Source organism: Oncorhynchus mykiss, chromosome 17 (genome assembly GCF_057628025.1).
Source record: "Oncorhynchus mykiss isolate SJ-2025 chromosome 17, ASM5762802v1, whole genome shotgun sequence".
NCBI classification, from domain to species: Eukaryota; Metazoa; Chordata; class Actinopteri; order Salmoniformes; family Salmonidae; genus Oncorhynchus; species Oncorhynchus mykiss.
Window position 1 is genome coordinate 41,263,443 of NC_143038.1, and position 18,178 is coordinate 41,281,620.

General features: G+C 42.1%; 1 protein-coding gene across 2 annotated transcripts in view; it reads left to right on the forward strand.

Moving 5' to 3' along the window:
• The first annotated feature begins 562 nt into the window (after positions 1-562).
• The window catches only part of LOC110494196 (timeless circadian clock), a 33,967-nt gene continuing 16,351 nt past the window's right edge, over positions 563-18,178 (forward strand). The window contains exons 1-5 of one of the 2 annotated variants that reach the window (XM_021569031.3): positions 563-582; positions 16,241-16,297; positions 16,483-16,620; positions 16,871-17,024; positions 17,558-17,672. In XM_021569031.3, the coding sequence (XP_021424706.2) occupies positions 16,524-16,620; positions 16,871-17,024; positions 17,558-17,672 (366 nt within the window). In that variant the 5' untranslated portion in view covers positions 563-582; positions 16,241-16,297; positions 16,483-16,523. Of the gene's footprint in view, positions 583-2,283; positions 2,468-16,240; positions 16,298-16,482; positions 16,621-16,870; positions 17,025-17,557; positions 17,673-18,178 lie in introns of those variants that run through there. The other variant, XM_021569029.3, reaches the window with a different exon arrangement.

Here is an 18,178-nt window from a genome sequence, read left to right on the forward strand (position 1 = left end):
GAGGTCGGTAATCCAGAGGTGGAGCAAAGGTGCAGGCGGGTACAGGGTCAGGACAGGCAAGGGTCAAAAACCAGGCGCCCGAGGAAAAACCACAACTGGGGAAACCCAGGCACAGAAACAAACCACTGGTTGACTTTATCTGGCACAGACAGTCAGAAAACACAGGTATAAATACCCAGAGGTTAAGTGGGGAAGATGGGCCACACCTGACGGGGGTGGAGACAAGCACATGGACAGGTGAAACAGATCAGGGCGTGACAAAGTTGTAAACTTTCATAGGCAAGGTTGTAGCAACCTCATGATGGGTATTGGGAAAATTTGAGTATCATGTGGAGCCTAAACCTATCGCTGTTACATTGAACTGGGTGAATGGAATATGAATGAGAGTCCTCCAATATTCTGTAATAGAAATAAGGCCATGCTCAGAATCGTCCTCTCTCATCTTAAACGGCACTGACGGCCACTGAGATCGACATGCTAAAATCGCCACTGAGTTTGAGTATCCCGGATTTACGTTTACTATGTTATGTCTAGTCTATGAGAAGAGGCTGAATCTTCGTATTCTGATAGCAGAAGTTGCATGTAAGTGTCAAGTGTGGACAGCCTGAGTAGGCAGTAGTTATACAATGTAGCAAGCTACCAGGTTTTGATCATTGTGTGTGTTGGTCCCTTTAAGAACGAACCAATAGTGTGAATATCCGTCTAGACAGTTCTTAGGAAATAGGAATCCAGTTTTTCGTGAATGCGAAACGGGACAGGACAAGCCGTTGACGCTTAGGAGAACGGTGTGAGAGGGTGGCCCCTCACCGGAAATGGAGTCCCTAGAGAAAGCAAGAACAAGATGGTTGTCAGGAGAAGTGCTGTACTATCATAAGGAGATGTATACTTGGAAAATGGAGGGAAAAAGAGAGGGAGAGAGGGAAGAAGAGGGTGTGCTTGAGTCAGATAAAAAATTGTGGGGAAAAGTGAGATGGTTTGTTAAAGAAGAATGTTAGAAAGTGTAAGCAGAGGGAGCTGAAGACAGGAGGAGAAATGGACATGAATGAGGGTGAAATATCGGAGGTGGTAGGTGTGAAGTTATCAGAGACAGAGGTATGCACCAAGGGTCAGGAAAAAAGATGAGTCTGTGGCAGTAGGAGTGAAGTTTATGGAAAAAGTGGACTCTTGCTTTTCGGCTAATCCATTTGTGGTTTCACGGTGGGTGAAAAAAAGAGTTGGGTCATGTGGAATCGGGGAGGGTAACCAGAAGTGGTCTGGTGATATTGTTTGTATTTCTGTTGGTCAGAGGGAGAAGGTGCTCGGAGTAAAACAAATCCCCAAAAAGTGAATTGTTTCACTCACTCTCAAGGAAAGGGCACCAATGAAAGGAGGGATAACTGGGTAGCAGTAAATATAAAAGTTGACCAGTTGAGGGGAAAGATTCCCGCTGTATGTGATGCTCGTCGTTTGATGCAACGCAGACAGGGTGGGGAGAGTGAGGAAACAGAAGTCATTGTTTGTTCTTTTGAGTTTTGAAGTTGTCTTTGCCCGACAAAGTGAAGTTAGGATATATAAGTTAAACTGTACGAGTGTATGTGCCGAATACATTACGATGTTACATGTGTCAAGCTTATGGGCATGTGGCAGCAGTGTGTAGGAGCTCCCTCCAAGGTATGAGAAGTGTGCAAAAGGGCATGAGACAAAGGAATGTGTAGTATTGGGGAAAGTAGCGGAATGTGTTAATTGTAGGGGTGCCCATGGGGCTGGGGATCAGAAATGTCCTGTGCGAAAGAGGCAGATTGAGGTTTCCAGGGTTAGAGTAGTGCAGAAGTTGTCATAGGTAGTGAAGAAAGTAGAGGAAGATGGGTTGGGGGGGAGTGGTAGAGATATACCAGTACAGGGGGATAGGACAAAAAGTTATACGTTTCAGTAAGATTGGATTTTTGGCATTTATAGCAAAGGTTATCAACTGTACTGCAGGGATGGAATGGAAGTCGCAGAAAATGTAGGTTGTGGTGGCATCAGAGAGGTATTTTGGTGTGCGAGACTTGACATCAAAAGAGTTACAGGGTGTGTTAAGTGGTGGTGTCCCATCCTTTCAGGATGGTGGCATGAGGTAGGAATAAATACATTTAATCAGTGGAGTAGGGTGGTATTCATTTAATTTTATATAATTTTGAAATTGTTAAATGGTAGGGTATTTATTGATAAAAAAAAATATTTTCAAGCAAAGAATAAGGGAGTTGTACTCCAGTCTAGTAGGTGGCGGTAATGCAGCATATGGGATGCCAACCGACGTTAAACGTCATAGAAGAAGAAGAACATCCGTCTAGAATCGTCACGAATAGTTTAGGCGCTAAACTGGACAGTGCATTTGGACTTCTCTTATTGTGAAAATGGCATTTTCATTACTTAGCTAATATCTATAGAAATATATTAATAACTGTAGTCAGAACACAGAGGTCCATTTTACCATCACCGCGGTCTGGTATGTATAGTTGCCAACTTTGTGTGATTGAATGATTGTGTAAACGAACGTTAGTATTTTTTGCTAGCTTAGCTAATTGAGCAAACACCGCATCGGCAAACGATGGAATTGCTTGTTTTAAAAAAAAATCACTTATAAATCATGTTATAATGTGTGCGTGTCATACCTGTTTAATCTTCCATAACAGTGGAGTGAAATGCATTGATAACATTTGCTTCATTTAGCTAATGTTCCCTGGCCAACCACGCTGGTCAGGTCATACCTGTCCAGTTTATACAAACTTGTGTGCTTGTATCTTCCCGCCAGGAGTCGTTTACTAAGCACTGAATGTGTGTTGCATCCAGTTACAAGTACAACTGCTATTCTGTGATCATCCTACATTCAGAAGCGAAATCACCCCATTTAGAACCAATCAGTCGATATAATCGACGCGTAATGAATCAGACAGTGGGGCGCTGCCTGACCCACTAGTTCAGAAGGTTCACATCAACGTTTCATATCGTAATTTCCGAGTAGGCTGTAATTATGATTTTTTTTATTGTGCTGTAACTAAACTAGACTTTCTTATGATGTCCTTTCCCTTCGTCAGAAAGGTACGTAATTGAATTTTAAGTGTTTTTACCCCGGGATAGCCGGCTAAAATGACCCATAGTAGGGAAGAACATTTTTGAGTGCAATTCGATCTACAGTACATCTACATCTCGATATGAAACGTTGATTTGAACCTTCTGACCAACTAGTGGGCCAGGCGGCGCCCCACTGTCTGATTCATATCGCTTGATTTCTGATGACAGTTGTCGATTATATTGACTGATTGGAATTGTATCGGGTGACTAAATGCTGTCCCTGTTTTTGCAGTTTTTTTACTAATACATTTTTTTTAATACACAATTATTTGATTTAATATGACTAGCTGAGTTGTAGAAATGTCCAGGTGGGAAGTGTGGTCAAGGTTTAAAATCAGATACAAAATAAATAAGTAGGTGGGGTTTATCATAAATAAAGGTGAAATAAAAAATCACTCTGTGGCTGTCTTAACTAGCTAGTGACGACTTTGCTGTCAGCAGAAATAGTACTTCAATACTTTGCAGCGTTATTATAATATTATTAAGTGTCTGAGATGATAATCATTTTAGCAGGGGTTCATCCCTAAGAATGGGCCTGCCAATCTTTACACTCATACTGCCAAGTCCCAAAAGTAAATATGTTTTTTGGAAAACAGACTGACACATTGTCAGCTGGTTGGCAAAATATACAGTGCCTTGCGAAAGTATTCGGCCCCCTTGAACTTTGCGACCTTTTGCCACATTTCAGGCTTCAAACATAAAGATATAAAACTGTATTTTTTTGTGAAGAATCAACAACAAGTGGGACACGATCATGAAGTGGAACGATATTTATTGGATATTTCAAACTTTTTTAACAAATCAAAAACTGAAAAATTGGGCGTGCAAAATTATTCAGCCCCTTTACTTTCAGTGCAGCAAACTCTCTCCAGAAGTTCAGTGAGGATCTCTGAATGATCTAATGTTGACCTAAATGACTAATGATGATAAATACAATCCACCTGTGTGTAATCAAGTCTCCGTATAAATGCTCCTGCACTGTGATAGTCTCAGAGGTCCGTTAAAAGCGCAGAGAGCATCATGAAGAACAAAGAACACACCAGGCAGGTCCGAGATACTGTTGTGAAGAAGTTTAAAGCCGGATTTGGATACAAAAAGATTTCCCAAGCTTTAAACATCCCAAGGAGCACTGTGCAAGCGATAATATTGAAATGGAAGGAGTATCAGACCACTGCAAATCTACCAAGACCTGGCCGTCCCTCTAAACTTTCAGCTCATACAAGGAGAAGACTGATCAGAGATGCAGCCAAGAGGTCCATGATCACTCTGGATGAACTGCAGAGATCTACAGCTGAGGTGGGAGACTCTGTCCATAGGACAACAATCAGTAGTATATTGCACAAATCTGGCCTTTATGGAAGAGTGGCAAGAAGAAAGCCATTTCTTAAAGATATCCATAAAAAGTGTCGGTTAAAGTTTGCCACAAGCCACCTGGGAGACACACCAAACATGTGGAAGAAGGTGCTCTGGTCAGATGAAACCAAAATTGAACTTTTTGGCAACAATGCAAAACGTTATGTTTGGCATAAAAGCAACACAGCTGAACACACCATCCCCACTGTCAAACATGGTGGTGGCAGCATCATGGTTTGGGCCTGCTTTTCTTCAGCAGGGACAGGGAAGATGGTTAAAATTGATGGGAAGATGGATGGAGCCAAATACAGGACCATTCTGGAAGAAAACCTGATGGAGTCTGCAAAAGACCTGAGACTGGGACGGAGATTTGTCTTCCAACAAGACATTGATCCAAAACATAAAGCAAAATCTACAATGGAATGGTTCAAAAATAAACATATCCAGGTGTTAGAATGGCCAAGTCAAAGTCCAGACCTGAATCCAATCGAGAATCTGTGGAAAGAACTGAAAACTGCTGTTCACAAATGCTCTGCATCCAACCTCACTGAGCTCGAGCTGTTTTGCAAGGAGGAATGGGAAAAAATGTCAGTCTCTCGATGTGCAAAACTGATAGAGACATACCCCAAGCGACTTACAGCTGTAATCGCAGCAAAAGGTGGCGCTACAAAGTATTAACTTAAGGGGGCTGAATAATTTTGCACGCCCAATTTTTCAGTTTTTGATTTGTTAAAAAAGTTTGAAATATCCAATAAATGTCGTTCCACTTCATGATTGTGTCCCACTTGTTGTTGATTCTTCACAAAACAATACAGTTTTATATCTTTATGTTTGAAGCCTGAAATGTGGCAAAAGGTTGCAAAGTTCAAGGGGGCCGAATACTTTTGCAAGGCACTGTATGCATTTGCATTGGAGCCCTTATGTCTTGACTGAATAATGCTATCAAAAGGATAACATCAAATCAACATAATTTAGGCTGCCTAGTCATTTGCCTCAAGTGTTAGGTCCCATCATGGTGTGTACATCAAAGCCTTGTCGTAAATACTTAGGCTGTTACATAGCCAGTCATCTCCATTTTAAAGTTAATGACTTCATTTGATTGCAGTGCAGAATAGTCTTGGGCCAGAATATAAGCAACTCTTTTTATCACTGTGTTTTCAAACCGTTAATGCACCAATAAATTGCCTTTTGTGCCCAAGTTGAGTGGTATGTTACGCCCTTGCTCAGTCGAAGTCAAGTCTCCCTTGTGTAACTTCTCACCGCTTGGTTCTGTTTCATATTTGCCTGTCGCACAGCACTTGTTTCTGGCCAGCCATAGTTATATGACGAGGGTCTCGTTACATTATTTTCCTCTGATTTGTCAAATTTTCTACGGCTGGCCATGCTTTCCACCTGGCAACCCCTACTCCGTACCCCCCACAGCAACTTGCCCAAGCCTCCCCATTTCTCCTTCACCCAAATCCAGATAGCTGATGTTCTGAAAGGGCTGCAGAACCTGGACCCCTACAAATCAGCTGGGCTAGACAATCTGGACCCTCTCTTTCTAAAATAATCCGCCGCAATTGTTGCAACCCCTATTACTAGCCTGTTCAACCTCTTTCGTATCGTCTGAGATCCCTAAAGATCCCTGCCTTTCTAAAGTCTTCAAAAGCCAAGTTAACAAACAGATCATCAACCATTTTAAATCCCACTGTAACTTCTACGCTATGCAATCTGGTTTCCGAGCTGGTCATGGGTGCACCTCAGCCATGCTCAAGGTCCTAAACGATATCATAACTGCCATCGATAAAAGACAATACTGTGCAGCCATCTTCATCGACCTGGCCAAGGCTTTCGACTCTGTCAATCATCGCATTCTTATCGGCAGACTTTCTCAAATGACTGCCTTGTCTGGTTCACCAAGTACTTCTCAGAATTCAGTGTGTCAAATCGGAGGGCCTATTGTCCGGACCTCTGGCAGTCTCTATGGAGGTGCCACAGGGTTCAATTCTCGGGCTGACTTGTTTCTCTTTATACATCAATTAGAGGTCAACCGATTAATCGGAATGGCTGATTAATTAGGGCCGATTTCAAGTTTTCATAACAATCGGAAATCTTTTTTTTTTTTTACGCCGATTTTGCAGATTTTATTTATATATATTTTTACACCTTTATTTAAGTAGGCAAGTCAGTTAAGAACACATTCTTATTTTCAATGACGGCCTAGGAACGGTGGGTTAACCTGTAGTGACACCCCATCCCCTGAACGGGACCGTTGTCATCATCTGACACTAATTAGCATAACGCAACGGACATAAATCTTCCTAGAAAATCTTCCTATTCATGAAAATCACAAGTGAAATATATTGGAACACAGCTTAGCCCTTTGTTAATCACCCTGTCATCTCAGATTTTCAAAATATGCTTTACAGCCAACGCTAGACAAGCATTTGTGTAAGTTTATCATAGCCTAGCATAGCATTATGCCTTGCTAGCAGCAGACAACCTTGTCACGGAAATCAGAAAAGCAATCAAATTAAATCGTTTACCTTTGATGAACTTCGGATGTTTTCACTCACAAGAATCCCAGGTAGACAGCCAAGTTCATTTTTTCCCAAAATATTATTTTTGTTGGAGAAATAGGTCCGTTTGTTCTTCACGTTTGGCTGAGAAATCGCCCGGAAATTGCAGTCACCACAACGCCGAAAAATATTCCAAATTAGCTCTATAATATCGACAGAAACATGGCAAACGTTGTTTAGAATCCATCCTCAAGGTGTTTTTCTAATATCTATTCGATAATATATCCGTCGGGACATTTCGTTTTTTCACTAGGACCGATTGGAGTAATGGCTACCTCTATATTTTACGCGAGAATCTCTCTGAGCCACCATGTGACCACTTACGCAATGTGGCCGCCTACAGCTATTCTTCAACAGAAATGTGTAAAACTACGTCACAATGCTGTAGACACCTTGGGGAATATGTAGAAAGCGTAAGCTCGTTGATGGTACATTCACAGCTGAATAGGGAGTCATTGGAACGCAGCGCTTTCAAAACCTGGGGCACTTCCGGATTGGATTTTTCTCAGGCTTTTGCCTGCAACATCAGTTCTGTTATACTCACAGACAATATCTTTACAGTTTTGGAAACGTTAGTGTTTTCTATCCAAAGCTATTCTAGCATCTTTTCCTGACAAAATATCCCGTTTTAAAACGGGAACGTTTTTCTTCCAAAAATGAAAATACTGCCCCCTAACACCAAGAGGTTAACTGCCTTGTTCAGGGGCAGAACGACAGATTTTCACCTTGTCAGCTCTGGGATTCAATCTTGCAACTTTACGGTTAACTAGTCCAACGCTCTAACCACCTGATTACATTGCACTCCACGAGGAGCCTGCCTGTTATGCCAATGCAGTAGAAGCCAAGGTAAGTTGCTAGCTAGCATTAAACTTAACAATCAATCATAATCACTAGTTAACTACACATGGTTGATGATATTACTAGTTTATCTAGCGTGTCCTGCGTTGCATATTATCAATTCAACGCTGGGGGATGATTTAACAAAAGTGCATTTGCGAAAAAAGCACAACCGCTGCACGATTGTACCTAACCATAAACACCAATGCCTTTCTTAAAATCAATACACAGAAGTATATATTTTTAAACCTGCATATTTAGCTAAAAGAAATCCAGGTTAGCAAGCAATATTAACCAGGTGAAATTGTGTCACTTCTCTTGCATTCATTGCACGCAGAGTCAGGGTATATGCAACAGTTTGGATAGCCTGGCTCATTGCAAACTAATTTGCCAGAATTTTACATAATTATGACATAACATTCAAATCAAATCAAATTTTATTTGTCACATACACATGGTTAGCAGATGTTAATGCGAGTGTAGCGAAATGCTTGTGCTTCTAGTTCCGACAATGCAGTAATAACCAACAAGTAATCTAACTAACAATTCCAAAACTACTGTCTTGTACACAGTGTAAGGGGATAAAGAATATGTACATAAGGATATATGAATGAGTGATGGTACAGAGCAGCATAGGCAAGATACAGTAGATGGTATCGAGTACAGTATATACATATGAGATGAGTATGTAAACAAAGTGGCATAGTTAAAGTGGCTAGTGATACATGTATTACATAAGGATACAGTCAATGATATAGAGTACAGTATATACGTATGCATATGAGATGAATAATGTAGGGTAAGTAACATTATATAAGGTAGCATTGTTTAAAGTGGCTAGTGATATATTTACATCATTTCCCATCAATTCCCATTATTAAAGTGGCTGGAGTTGAGTCAGTGTCAGTGTGTTGGCAGCAGCCACTCAGTGTTAGCGGTGGCTGTTTAACAGTCTGATGTCCTTGAGATAGAAGCTGTTTTTCAGTCTCTCGGTCCCAGCTTTGATGCACCTGTACAGACCTCGCCTTCTGGATGATAGCGGGGTGAACAGGCAGTGGCTCGGGTGGTTGATGTCCTTGATGATCTTTATGGCCTTCCTGTGACATCGGGTGGTGTAGGTGTCCTGGAGGGCAGGTAGTTTGCCCCCGGTGATGCGTTGTGCAGACCTCACTATCCTCTGGAGAGCCTTACGGTTGAGGGCGGAGCAGTTGCCGTACCAGGCGGTGATACAGCCCGCCAGGATGCTCTCGATTGTGCATCTGTAGAAGTTTGTGAGTGCTTTTGGTGACAAGCTGAATTTCTTCAGCCTCCTGAGGTTGAAGAGGCGCTGCTGCGCCTTCACAATGCTGTCTGTGTGAGTGGACCAATTCAGTTTGTCTGTGATGTGTATGCCGAGGAACTTAAAACTTGCTACCCTCTCCACTACTGTTCCATCGATGTGGATAGGGGGGTGTTCCCTCTGCTGTTTCCTGAAGTCCACAATCATCTCCTTAGTTTTGTTGACGTTGAGTGTGAGGTTATTTTCCTGACACCACACTCCGAGGGCCCTCACCTCCCTGTAGGCCGTCTCGTCGTTGTTGGTAATCAAGCCTACCACTGTTGTGTCGTCCGCAAACTTGATGAATGAGTTGGAGGCGTGCGTGGCCACGCAGTCGTTGTACAATGTAACAAGAATATTTAGACTTAGGGATGCCACCCGTTAGATAAAATACCGAACGGTTCTGTATTACACTGAAATAATAAACGTTTTGTTTTCTAAATGATAGTTTTCGGATTTGACCATATTAATGAATAAAGGCTCGTATTTCTGTGTTATTATGTTATAATTAAGTCTATGATTTGATATTTGATAGAGCAGTCTGACTGAGTGATGGTAGGCAGCAGCAGGCTCGTAAGCATTCATTCAAACAGCACTTTAGTGCATTTTGCCAGTAGCTCTTCGCAAGCACAGCGCTGTTCATGACTTCAAGCCTATCAGCCTAATGGCTGGTGTAACCGATGTGAAGTGGCTAGCTAGTTAGCGGGGTGCGCGCTAATAGCGTTTCAAACGTCACTCGCTCCGAGACTTGGAGTAGTTATTCCCCTTGCTTTTGTGGAGCGATGGGTAACGCTGCTTGTGGCTGTTGTCGTTGTGTTCCTGGTTCGAGCCCAGGTAGGGGCGAGGAGAGGGACGGAAGCTATACTGTTACACTGGCAATACTAAAGTGCCTATAAGAACATCCAATATTCGAAGGTATATGAAATACAAATGGTATAGAGAGAAATAGTCCAATAAATACTATATTAACTACAACCTAAAACCTCTTACCTTGGAATATTGAAGTCTCATGTTAAAAGGAACCACCAGCATTCATATGTTCTGAGCAAGGAACTTAAACGTTAGCTTTCTTACATGGCACATATTGCACTTTTACTTCTCAAACACTTTGTTTTTGCATTGTTTAAACCAAATTGAACATGTTTCATTATTTATTTGAGGCTCAATTGATTTTTATTGATGTATTATATTAAGTTAAAATAAGTGTTCATTCAGTATTGTTGTAATTGTCATTTATTATAAATAAATAAATCGTCAGATTAATCGGTATCGGCTTTATTTGGTCCTCCAATAATCGGCATCGGCGTTGAAAAATCATAATCGGTCGACCTCTAACATCAAAGATGTCGCTCTTGCTGCTGGTGGTTCTCTGATCCACCTCTACGCAGACGACACCATTCGGTATACTTCTGACCCTTCTTTGGACACTGTGTTATCAAACTTCCAGACGAGGTTCAATGCCATACACCCTCGTAAAACTAACTATCCTACCGATCCTTGACTTCGACGATGTCATTTACAATATAGCCTCCAACACTCTATTCAGCAAATTGGATGCAGTCTATCACAGTGCCATCTGTTTTATCACCAAAGCCCCATATACTACCCACCATTGCGACCTGTATGCTGTTGTTGGCTGGCCCTTGCTTCATATTCGTCGGCAAATTCACTGGCTCCAGGTCATCCATAAGTCTTTTCTAGGTAAAGCCCCGCCTTATCTCAGCTCACTGATCACCATAGCAGCACACACCCGTAGCTCTCGCTCCAGCAGGTATATTTCACTGGTCAACTCCTCCTTTGGCCGCCTCTCCTTCCAGTCCTCTGCTGCCAATGACTGGAACGAATTGCAAAAATCACTGGAGTCTTTTATCTCCCTCACTAACTTTAAGCATCAGCTGTCAGAGCAGCTTACTGATCTTTGCAACTGTACACAGCCCATCTGTTAATTGCCCACCCAACTACATCCCCATATTTATTTTTTTGCTCCTTTGCACCCCAGTATCTCTACTTGCTCATTCATCTTCTGCACATCTATCACTTCAGTGTTTAATTTCTAAATGGTAATTATTTCACCCTTATGGATTATTTATTGCCATACCTCACTAATCGTACTACATTTGCACACACTGTATATAGATTTTTCTATTGTGTTATTGACTGTACATTTTGTTCGTGTAACTCTGTTGTTTTTGTCGCACTGCTTTGCTTTATCTTGGGCAGGTTATAAATGAGAACTAGTTCTCAACTGGCCTACCTGGTTAAATAAAGGTGAAATAAAATACAAAAAGAGTATGGCACCTTTGTCTACTTTTCTGATATTCAAATCTGAAATCAGAACAGCAATAACTACTACCAACCCCCCCCCCCCCCCCAATCTATACCAATCTATTCAACCTAACTAGGCTGGACAATAGAACGAGTCAAAATTCACCCAAGGTTGAAAACTGCCAAAAGAATGTTGGCTGAGCTGGACACTAGCGCGAGCCCATAGCAAGTTAATGGAATCGAACATTCGCAGAGCCTGTTTTGACTGGAGTGATGCTCAGAATTCCATTTTGCCTAAAAGGCACCAAAACGTGTCCCTTTTTTTATTTTACCACTACAATTAGTTCTTAGATTGTAACATCCACACCTCGATGGTGCCAAGTGTGCTTATGTCTGCATAATTAAGGGGGGGAATTGCAACTTTTGACTGTTTGATCTAGCGATCGATGACAGCAACCGTATGTCATTAGAAAGAAGAGATTCTCTTGATTTGAAATGGTGTCCGACTTGAAATAATCTAAATGTACACATTGCGAGATATTTGGCAAAATATTCAGACACACCTATATTTCCCTATAGTAAGTAAGTAAGTAAAATATTTTTAAACTTCTTCCACTACCATAAAAATACTTGTAAAGAGTTAAAGCAAGTCCCACCAATTATTCTTAATGTCAAGTTACCATCTAGTTCCTTGTGTTGTATCAGGTTGGGACATCGGTAAGATTGCTGCAGATATAAGGGTTGATAAGATGGTGGTAGAGTGACTAGAAGTCTGTTGGGCTAAATGCTAGCGTTAGCATTTGCTCGTTTCTGCACTAAGGAAAGTGTCGAATGACCACATTCTTGTAGCTAGACTAGAACTACAGCTCATATTTCTGAAGAGTTTAAAAACGGGGGGGGGGGGGGCTTTCATTGGCTGCTTAAATGTCTTGCTGCTCATTGAGAAGGACGTGTGAGTGCTTTCTGATCTGTGTGGAGGGGCTGCTGTAGTTCTTATTTATTTTATTAATATTTTACTAGACAAGTCAGTTTAAGTACAAATTCTTATTTACAATGACGGCCTACCCCGTCCTAACCCGGACGATGCTGGGCCAGTTGTGCACCGCCCTATGGGACTGCCGATCATGTCCGGTTGTGATACAGCCCGAGATCGAACCAGGGTCTGTAGTGACACCTCTAGCACTAAGATGCAGTGCCTCAGACCGTTGCTCCACTTGGGAGCCCGTAAGCATGTCTGTCAGAGAGTGGGGCTTTTCATGTTCTGATATGATGAGAGGATGTGATAGATAAGATGAGCTAACGTTCTGTTTGTTTAAACCTGCTTTATAGTCCTCATGATACTATGTATTTGTCATGTTTTGTTCATCAGTAACCAGGTGTGGTTTTTGTGTCAAATTTGGTTGTGAGCCTTTACGCAACTTCTAGAAAAGTAATGCACTGTGTGTAAAAGGGGAAAGAGTTTACATTTTGTTAGTAGTATACAGTGCATTTGGAAGGTTTTCAGACCCCTTGACTTTTTCCACATTTTATCTTACAGCCTCATTCTAAAATTGATTAAATAGTTATTTTCCCTCATAATTCTACACACAATACCCTATAATGACAAAGCAAAAACAGGTTATTTTTTTTTGCAAATTTATTAAAAATGCAAAACTAAAATCACATTTACATAGATATTCAAAACCTTTACTCAGTACTTTGTTGAAGCCTCTTTGGCAGCGATTACAGCCTCAAATCTTCTTGGGTATGACGTTACAAGCTTGGCACAACTGTATTTGGGGAGTTTCTCCCATTCTTCTCTGCAGATTCTCTCAAGCTTTATCAGGTTGCATTGGGAGTGTGCTGAACAGCTATTTTCAGGTGTCTCCAGAGATGTTTGATCAGGTTCATGTCTGGGCTCTGGCAGGGCCCCTCAAGGACATTCAAAGACTTGTCTCGAAGCCACTCCTACATTGTCTTGGCTGTATTCTTAGGGAAGTTGTCCTGTTGGAAGGTTAACCTTTGCCCCAGTCTGAGGTCCTGAGTACTCTGGAGCAGGTTTTCATCAAGGATCTCTCAGTACTTTGCTCAGTTCATCTTTCCCTCAATCCTGACTGGTCCTCCAGTCCCTGCTGCTGAATACATCCCCACAGCATGATGATGCCACCACCATGCTTCACAGTAGGGATGGTGCCAGGTTTCCTGCAGACGTGACACTTGGCATTCAGGCCAAATAGTTCAATCTTGGGTTCATCAGACCAGAGAATCTTGTTTCTCATGGTCTGAGAGTCCTTTAGGTGCCTTTTGGCAAACTCCAAGCGGGCTGTCATGTGCCTTTTACTGGGGAGTGGCTTCCTTCTGGCCACCCTACCATAAAGGCCTGATTGGTGGAGTGCTGCAAAGATGGTTGTCCTTCTGGAAGGTTCTCTCATCTCCACTGGAGCTCTGTCAGAGTGACCATCGGGTGTTTGTTCACCACCCTGACCAAGGCCCTTCCCCCGATTGCTCAGTTTGGCCTGGACGGCCAGCTCTTGGAATTGTCTTGGTGGTTCCAAACTTATTCCATTTAAGGATTATTGGGACCACTATGTTCTTGGGGACCTTCAATGCTGCTTTTTGGTACCCTTCCCAAGATCTTTGCCTTGATGAGGAAAAAAGGTAATTTAATCCATTTTTAGAACAAGGCTGTAACGTAATACTTTCCGAATGCACTGTAAATTTCGGGAATGTTTTGTTTTTAAAATCCTAAGTTCACTTTATATATGTTATTACAGCTTTAGACAGCTCGCATGGACATGTATTCTACATTTAACCGAAACAATTTACCCTAAGTCCACACTGTTTATGTTCCAAGAAGTGAGATTGTAGGCAAATGGAAACATTTAAATATACATTGGTACTCAATGTATGAAAGAAGTTACTTGGTTTGCTAGAATTACTTGAAGTGTGGAATTATAGGTTCACTCACACCTGAGAACATTTAGGCTATGTGAAGTAAACCGTTACTGCTTCTTGGAGATGATGGCTTTTGTTTACAGATTTGAGTTAGACCCAGATTCATTTTCCCAGATTGATTTATATGGAAAATGTGAGCCAGATCTTCTATTGTTGTGTATGTGTACCGCCCCCAAAATAGCCTATTACTGGATTATAACATTGCCGTTATTAGTTGTTACATCGTAGATGGTGTTGCCCCAATGATTGTATACACTGAGTATACCAAACATAACACCTTCCTAATATTGCATGGAACCCCCCAGGATGCTGGCCCATATTGACTCCAATACAGTGTCAAGTAAGCTGGATGCCTTTGGGTAGTGGAACATTCTTGATACACACAGGAAACTGTTGAGTGTGACAAACCGGTGTGCGCCTACTACCATACCCCGTTCAAAGGCACGTAAATGTTGTCTTGACCATTCACCCTCTGAATGGCACACATACACAATCCATGTCTCAAGGCTTGATAATCGTTCCTTAACTGGTCTCCTCCCCTTCATCTACACTGATTTTTAAAGTGGATTTAACAAGTGACATCAATAAGGGATCTAAGCTTTCACCTGGTTTAACCTGGTCAATCTATGCCATGGTAAAAGTAGGTGTTCTTAATGTTTTGTATACTCGGTGTGCTGTATGAATGGACAAAGCCACCGATCACGTGACACCATTCATTCCTATGTAAAGACTCAATTGCGCATTGAAGCCAAATTAAGTACGTTAAGATGGCGTCTCACAGAGACATAACATGCCCAGTAAGTGACGTTGCAGGCTAGCTCAGTGCTGCCCCCTCTCATTGAGTAACTGAAGGTGAAGGCCGACCCGGCTACTTCTGACTGCCATTAGCAACTAAATTATCCTTAACTACTTCTGTGTGTGAATAAAAAAAGAATAGGTTCAAGGACACACATCTGGTGTAAGAAGCAATAATTGGTACCATGATTGTCTTCGATTTTATTTACATGAAGATTGACCACAAATATTGCCATTTCCCCATTCATTATAATGGGGGATCCTGTTTAAATTTCCCGTAGCTTCAATGAGAGGGGTCAGTCATTCTCCGCTGGGTTGCCCCTCGTCTCACTGTGCTTTGTTAGTGCTTAGAGGAATAGAGGTTCTCACTGGCAGTCTCATAAGAGCGGGTCAATCGGGTTCATGTGGGTTTTCTATAGAATGTAGCAGTACTAGGTGTGTGAAGAAGCCTAGACGAGCTGATGGGAGTCTCATTTCAAGTGGAGTAGTCCTTCGTATGCCCGTGTAGCGGTAAAAAGGTGGAACTGTGAGAACTTGTAGTCCTGTTCATTTCCATTTTCAGTTTGCCTACATAACCAGGTTAGCCAGAGGCTGAAAGAGAATCTCTCTTTAAAATGGCCATAGCCCATCTCACAATTCAGAGGAGAGCAGGGATGCATGAGCTGTTCCGTGTACAAAACAAAAGGCTGCTTCTCATCCATTTACTTGAAGTCGCTGACCGGATGAGGTCAGATGGTTAATGTCACTAGGTCCTGTACTCTGGGCTAATCCTGGATCAGATCGCTCTGCTGGAATTGTCCGTCAGTGTGATTTGACAGTATGCCTTTCAACTCAAGAAGCAGCAAAGATGTCCTCTTGACATTCAATCTGCTCTTAGTTTCTCACACTGAAAAACATGCAGATTGCAATTCCAGACTTGTTGTTGCTCAATTATAGGTTAATAATATACCAAGAAAAGCACTAGTAGTTATGTTGATTATTCCTTGCGGCTGTGACTTTCTAATACCGTTTGAACTGAATTGTTTCTAGTGCGTAGACTGGTAAAGGCCATATAACAATGTCTGACTGTCTCTGTCTCCTACAGGTTTGAACGACCTATGAACTGACGTCTAAACACCTCGGTTCTGCTGTTGAAATCCAGGTGATCTTTTAGCCTACAGGTGTAATATTCAGTCTAGTTTTTTGGGGCATAATATATTCACTATATTTATTTTTGTTTTGTGTTGTGTACACCTTTTTAGTCTTCCCAGAACTATATATTATAAGACTTCTTCCTTCCCCACCTCATTATAAATCTCTCTCTATTTCCTGATTGCTGTGTGTCAGGTTGAGCATCACCTCTTCCTCCCGTGCCAGGCAGGTGATGTATGGACTTGTACGTGATGAACTGTGAGCTTTTAGCAACGTGCAGTGCCCTCGGGTACCTGGAAGGAGACACCTACCACAAAGAACCTGACTGTCTAGGTGAACTGCTACACACACTGGCTAACAACACTTGCTGGGCTATAAACACAGTGCCTAAGGTAGTACTGTGTACTAGGACCCAGTCTTTACATGAATTACTGTGTTTAGGGAGGATTTACAGTATATTTACTGTCAAAGCAACTTAAATTACTTGTGATAATCTGACCTAGGCCGGACTGCACTCGATAAGTAATGTAATTCATGTATAGGGCTTTTATATGCACTCTGACCCTGTGTGTGTCCCCTGTAGAAAGTGTGAAGGACCTGATCCGGTACCTGCGGCATGAGGATGACACGCGGGACACCCGTCAGCAGCTGGGGGCGGGCCAAATCCTCCAGAATGACCTGCTGCCCATTATCACCCAGCACAGCCAGGACAAGTCCCTGTTTGACGCCTGCATCAGGTACACTACACACCCTCAATACTGCATCAGGTACACTACACACACCCTCAATACTGCATCAGGTACACTACACACACCCTCAATACTGCATCAGGTACACTACACACACCCTCAGTACAGGCCTGCATCGGTTACACTACACACACCCTCAATACTGCATCAGGTACACTACACACACCCTCAATACTGCATCAGGTACACTACACACACCCTCAATACTGCATCAGGTACACTACACACACCCTCAATACTGCATCAGGTACACTACACACACCCTCAATACTGCATCAGGTACACTACACACACCCTCAATACTGCATCGGGTACACTACACACACCCTCAATACAGCATCAGGTACACTACACACATCCTCAATACTGCATCGGGTACACTACCTGTACGAAGGTGCATGAAGTTAAATAGCTAGAAAATATGTAATGTAGTTCGTCCCTGAACAGGGAAGCCTGGATGAATGTTGGATATTGTGTTTTGGTTGGAGTGTGGTTCTGATGCTGTCTCTGTTCCCTCACAGGCTTATGGTCAACCTTACCCAACCTGCACTGCTCTGCTTCGGGAAAGTCCCAGATGACCCCACTGTCAGACATCACTTCCTGGAAGTGGTATCCTATTTACAGGCCTATAAGGAGGTAGGTGTGTTTTTATTTTTTACATTTCACCTTTATTTAACTAGGCAAGTCAGTTAAGAACAAGTTATTATTTACAATGACGGCCTACCAGGGAACAGTGCCTTGTTCAGGGGCAGAATGACAGATTTTTAGCTTGTCAGCTCGGGGATTTGATCCAGAAACCTTTCGGTTACTGGCCCAACGCACTAACCACTAGACTACCTGATGCCCCAATGGTTGTGTCCCAAATTGCACCCTATAAGGAGGTGATAGGGCCCAAAAATCATCTCTATTTTTAACCCTAACCCATTTATCTCAAACAAGTCACCTATACACTGCATTTCAAACAGTCAGGAATAATCTACTGAATTCGGGGCTTGTAAAATTATACGTAGCCTAAATATAATCCTTCAACCATAAGACCACTAATAATTTAATTATTTTAGAAAAACATTTTTTGCAATAGTTACTGATCTGGTTTTCAAATCTATGAAAATGTCCTTTTTGTTACAAATGTAACCAGACCC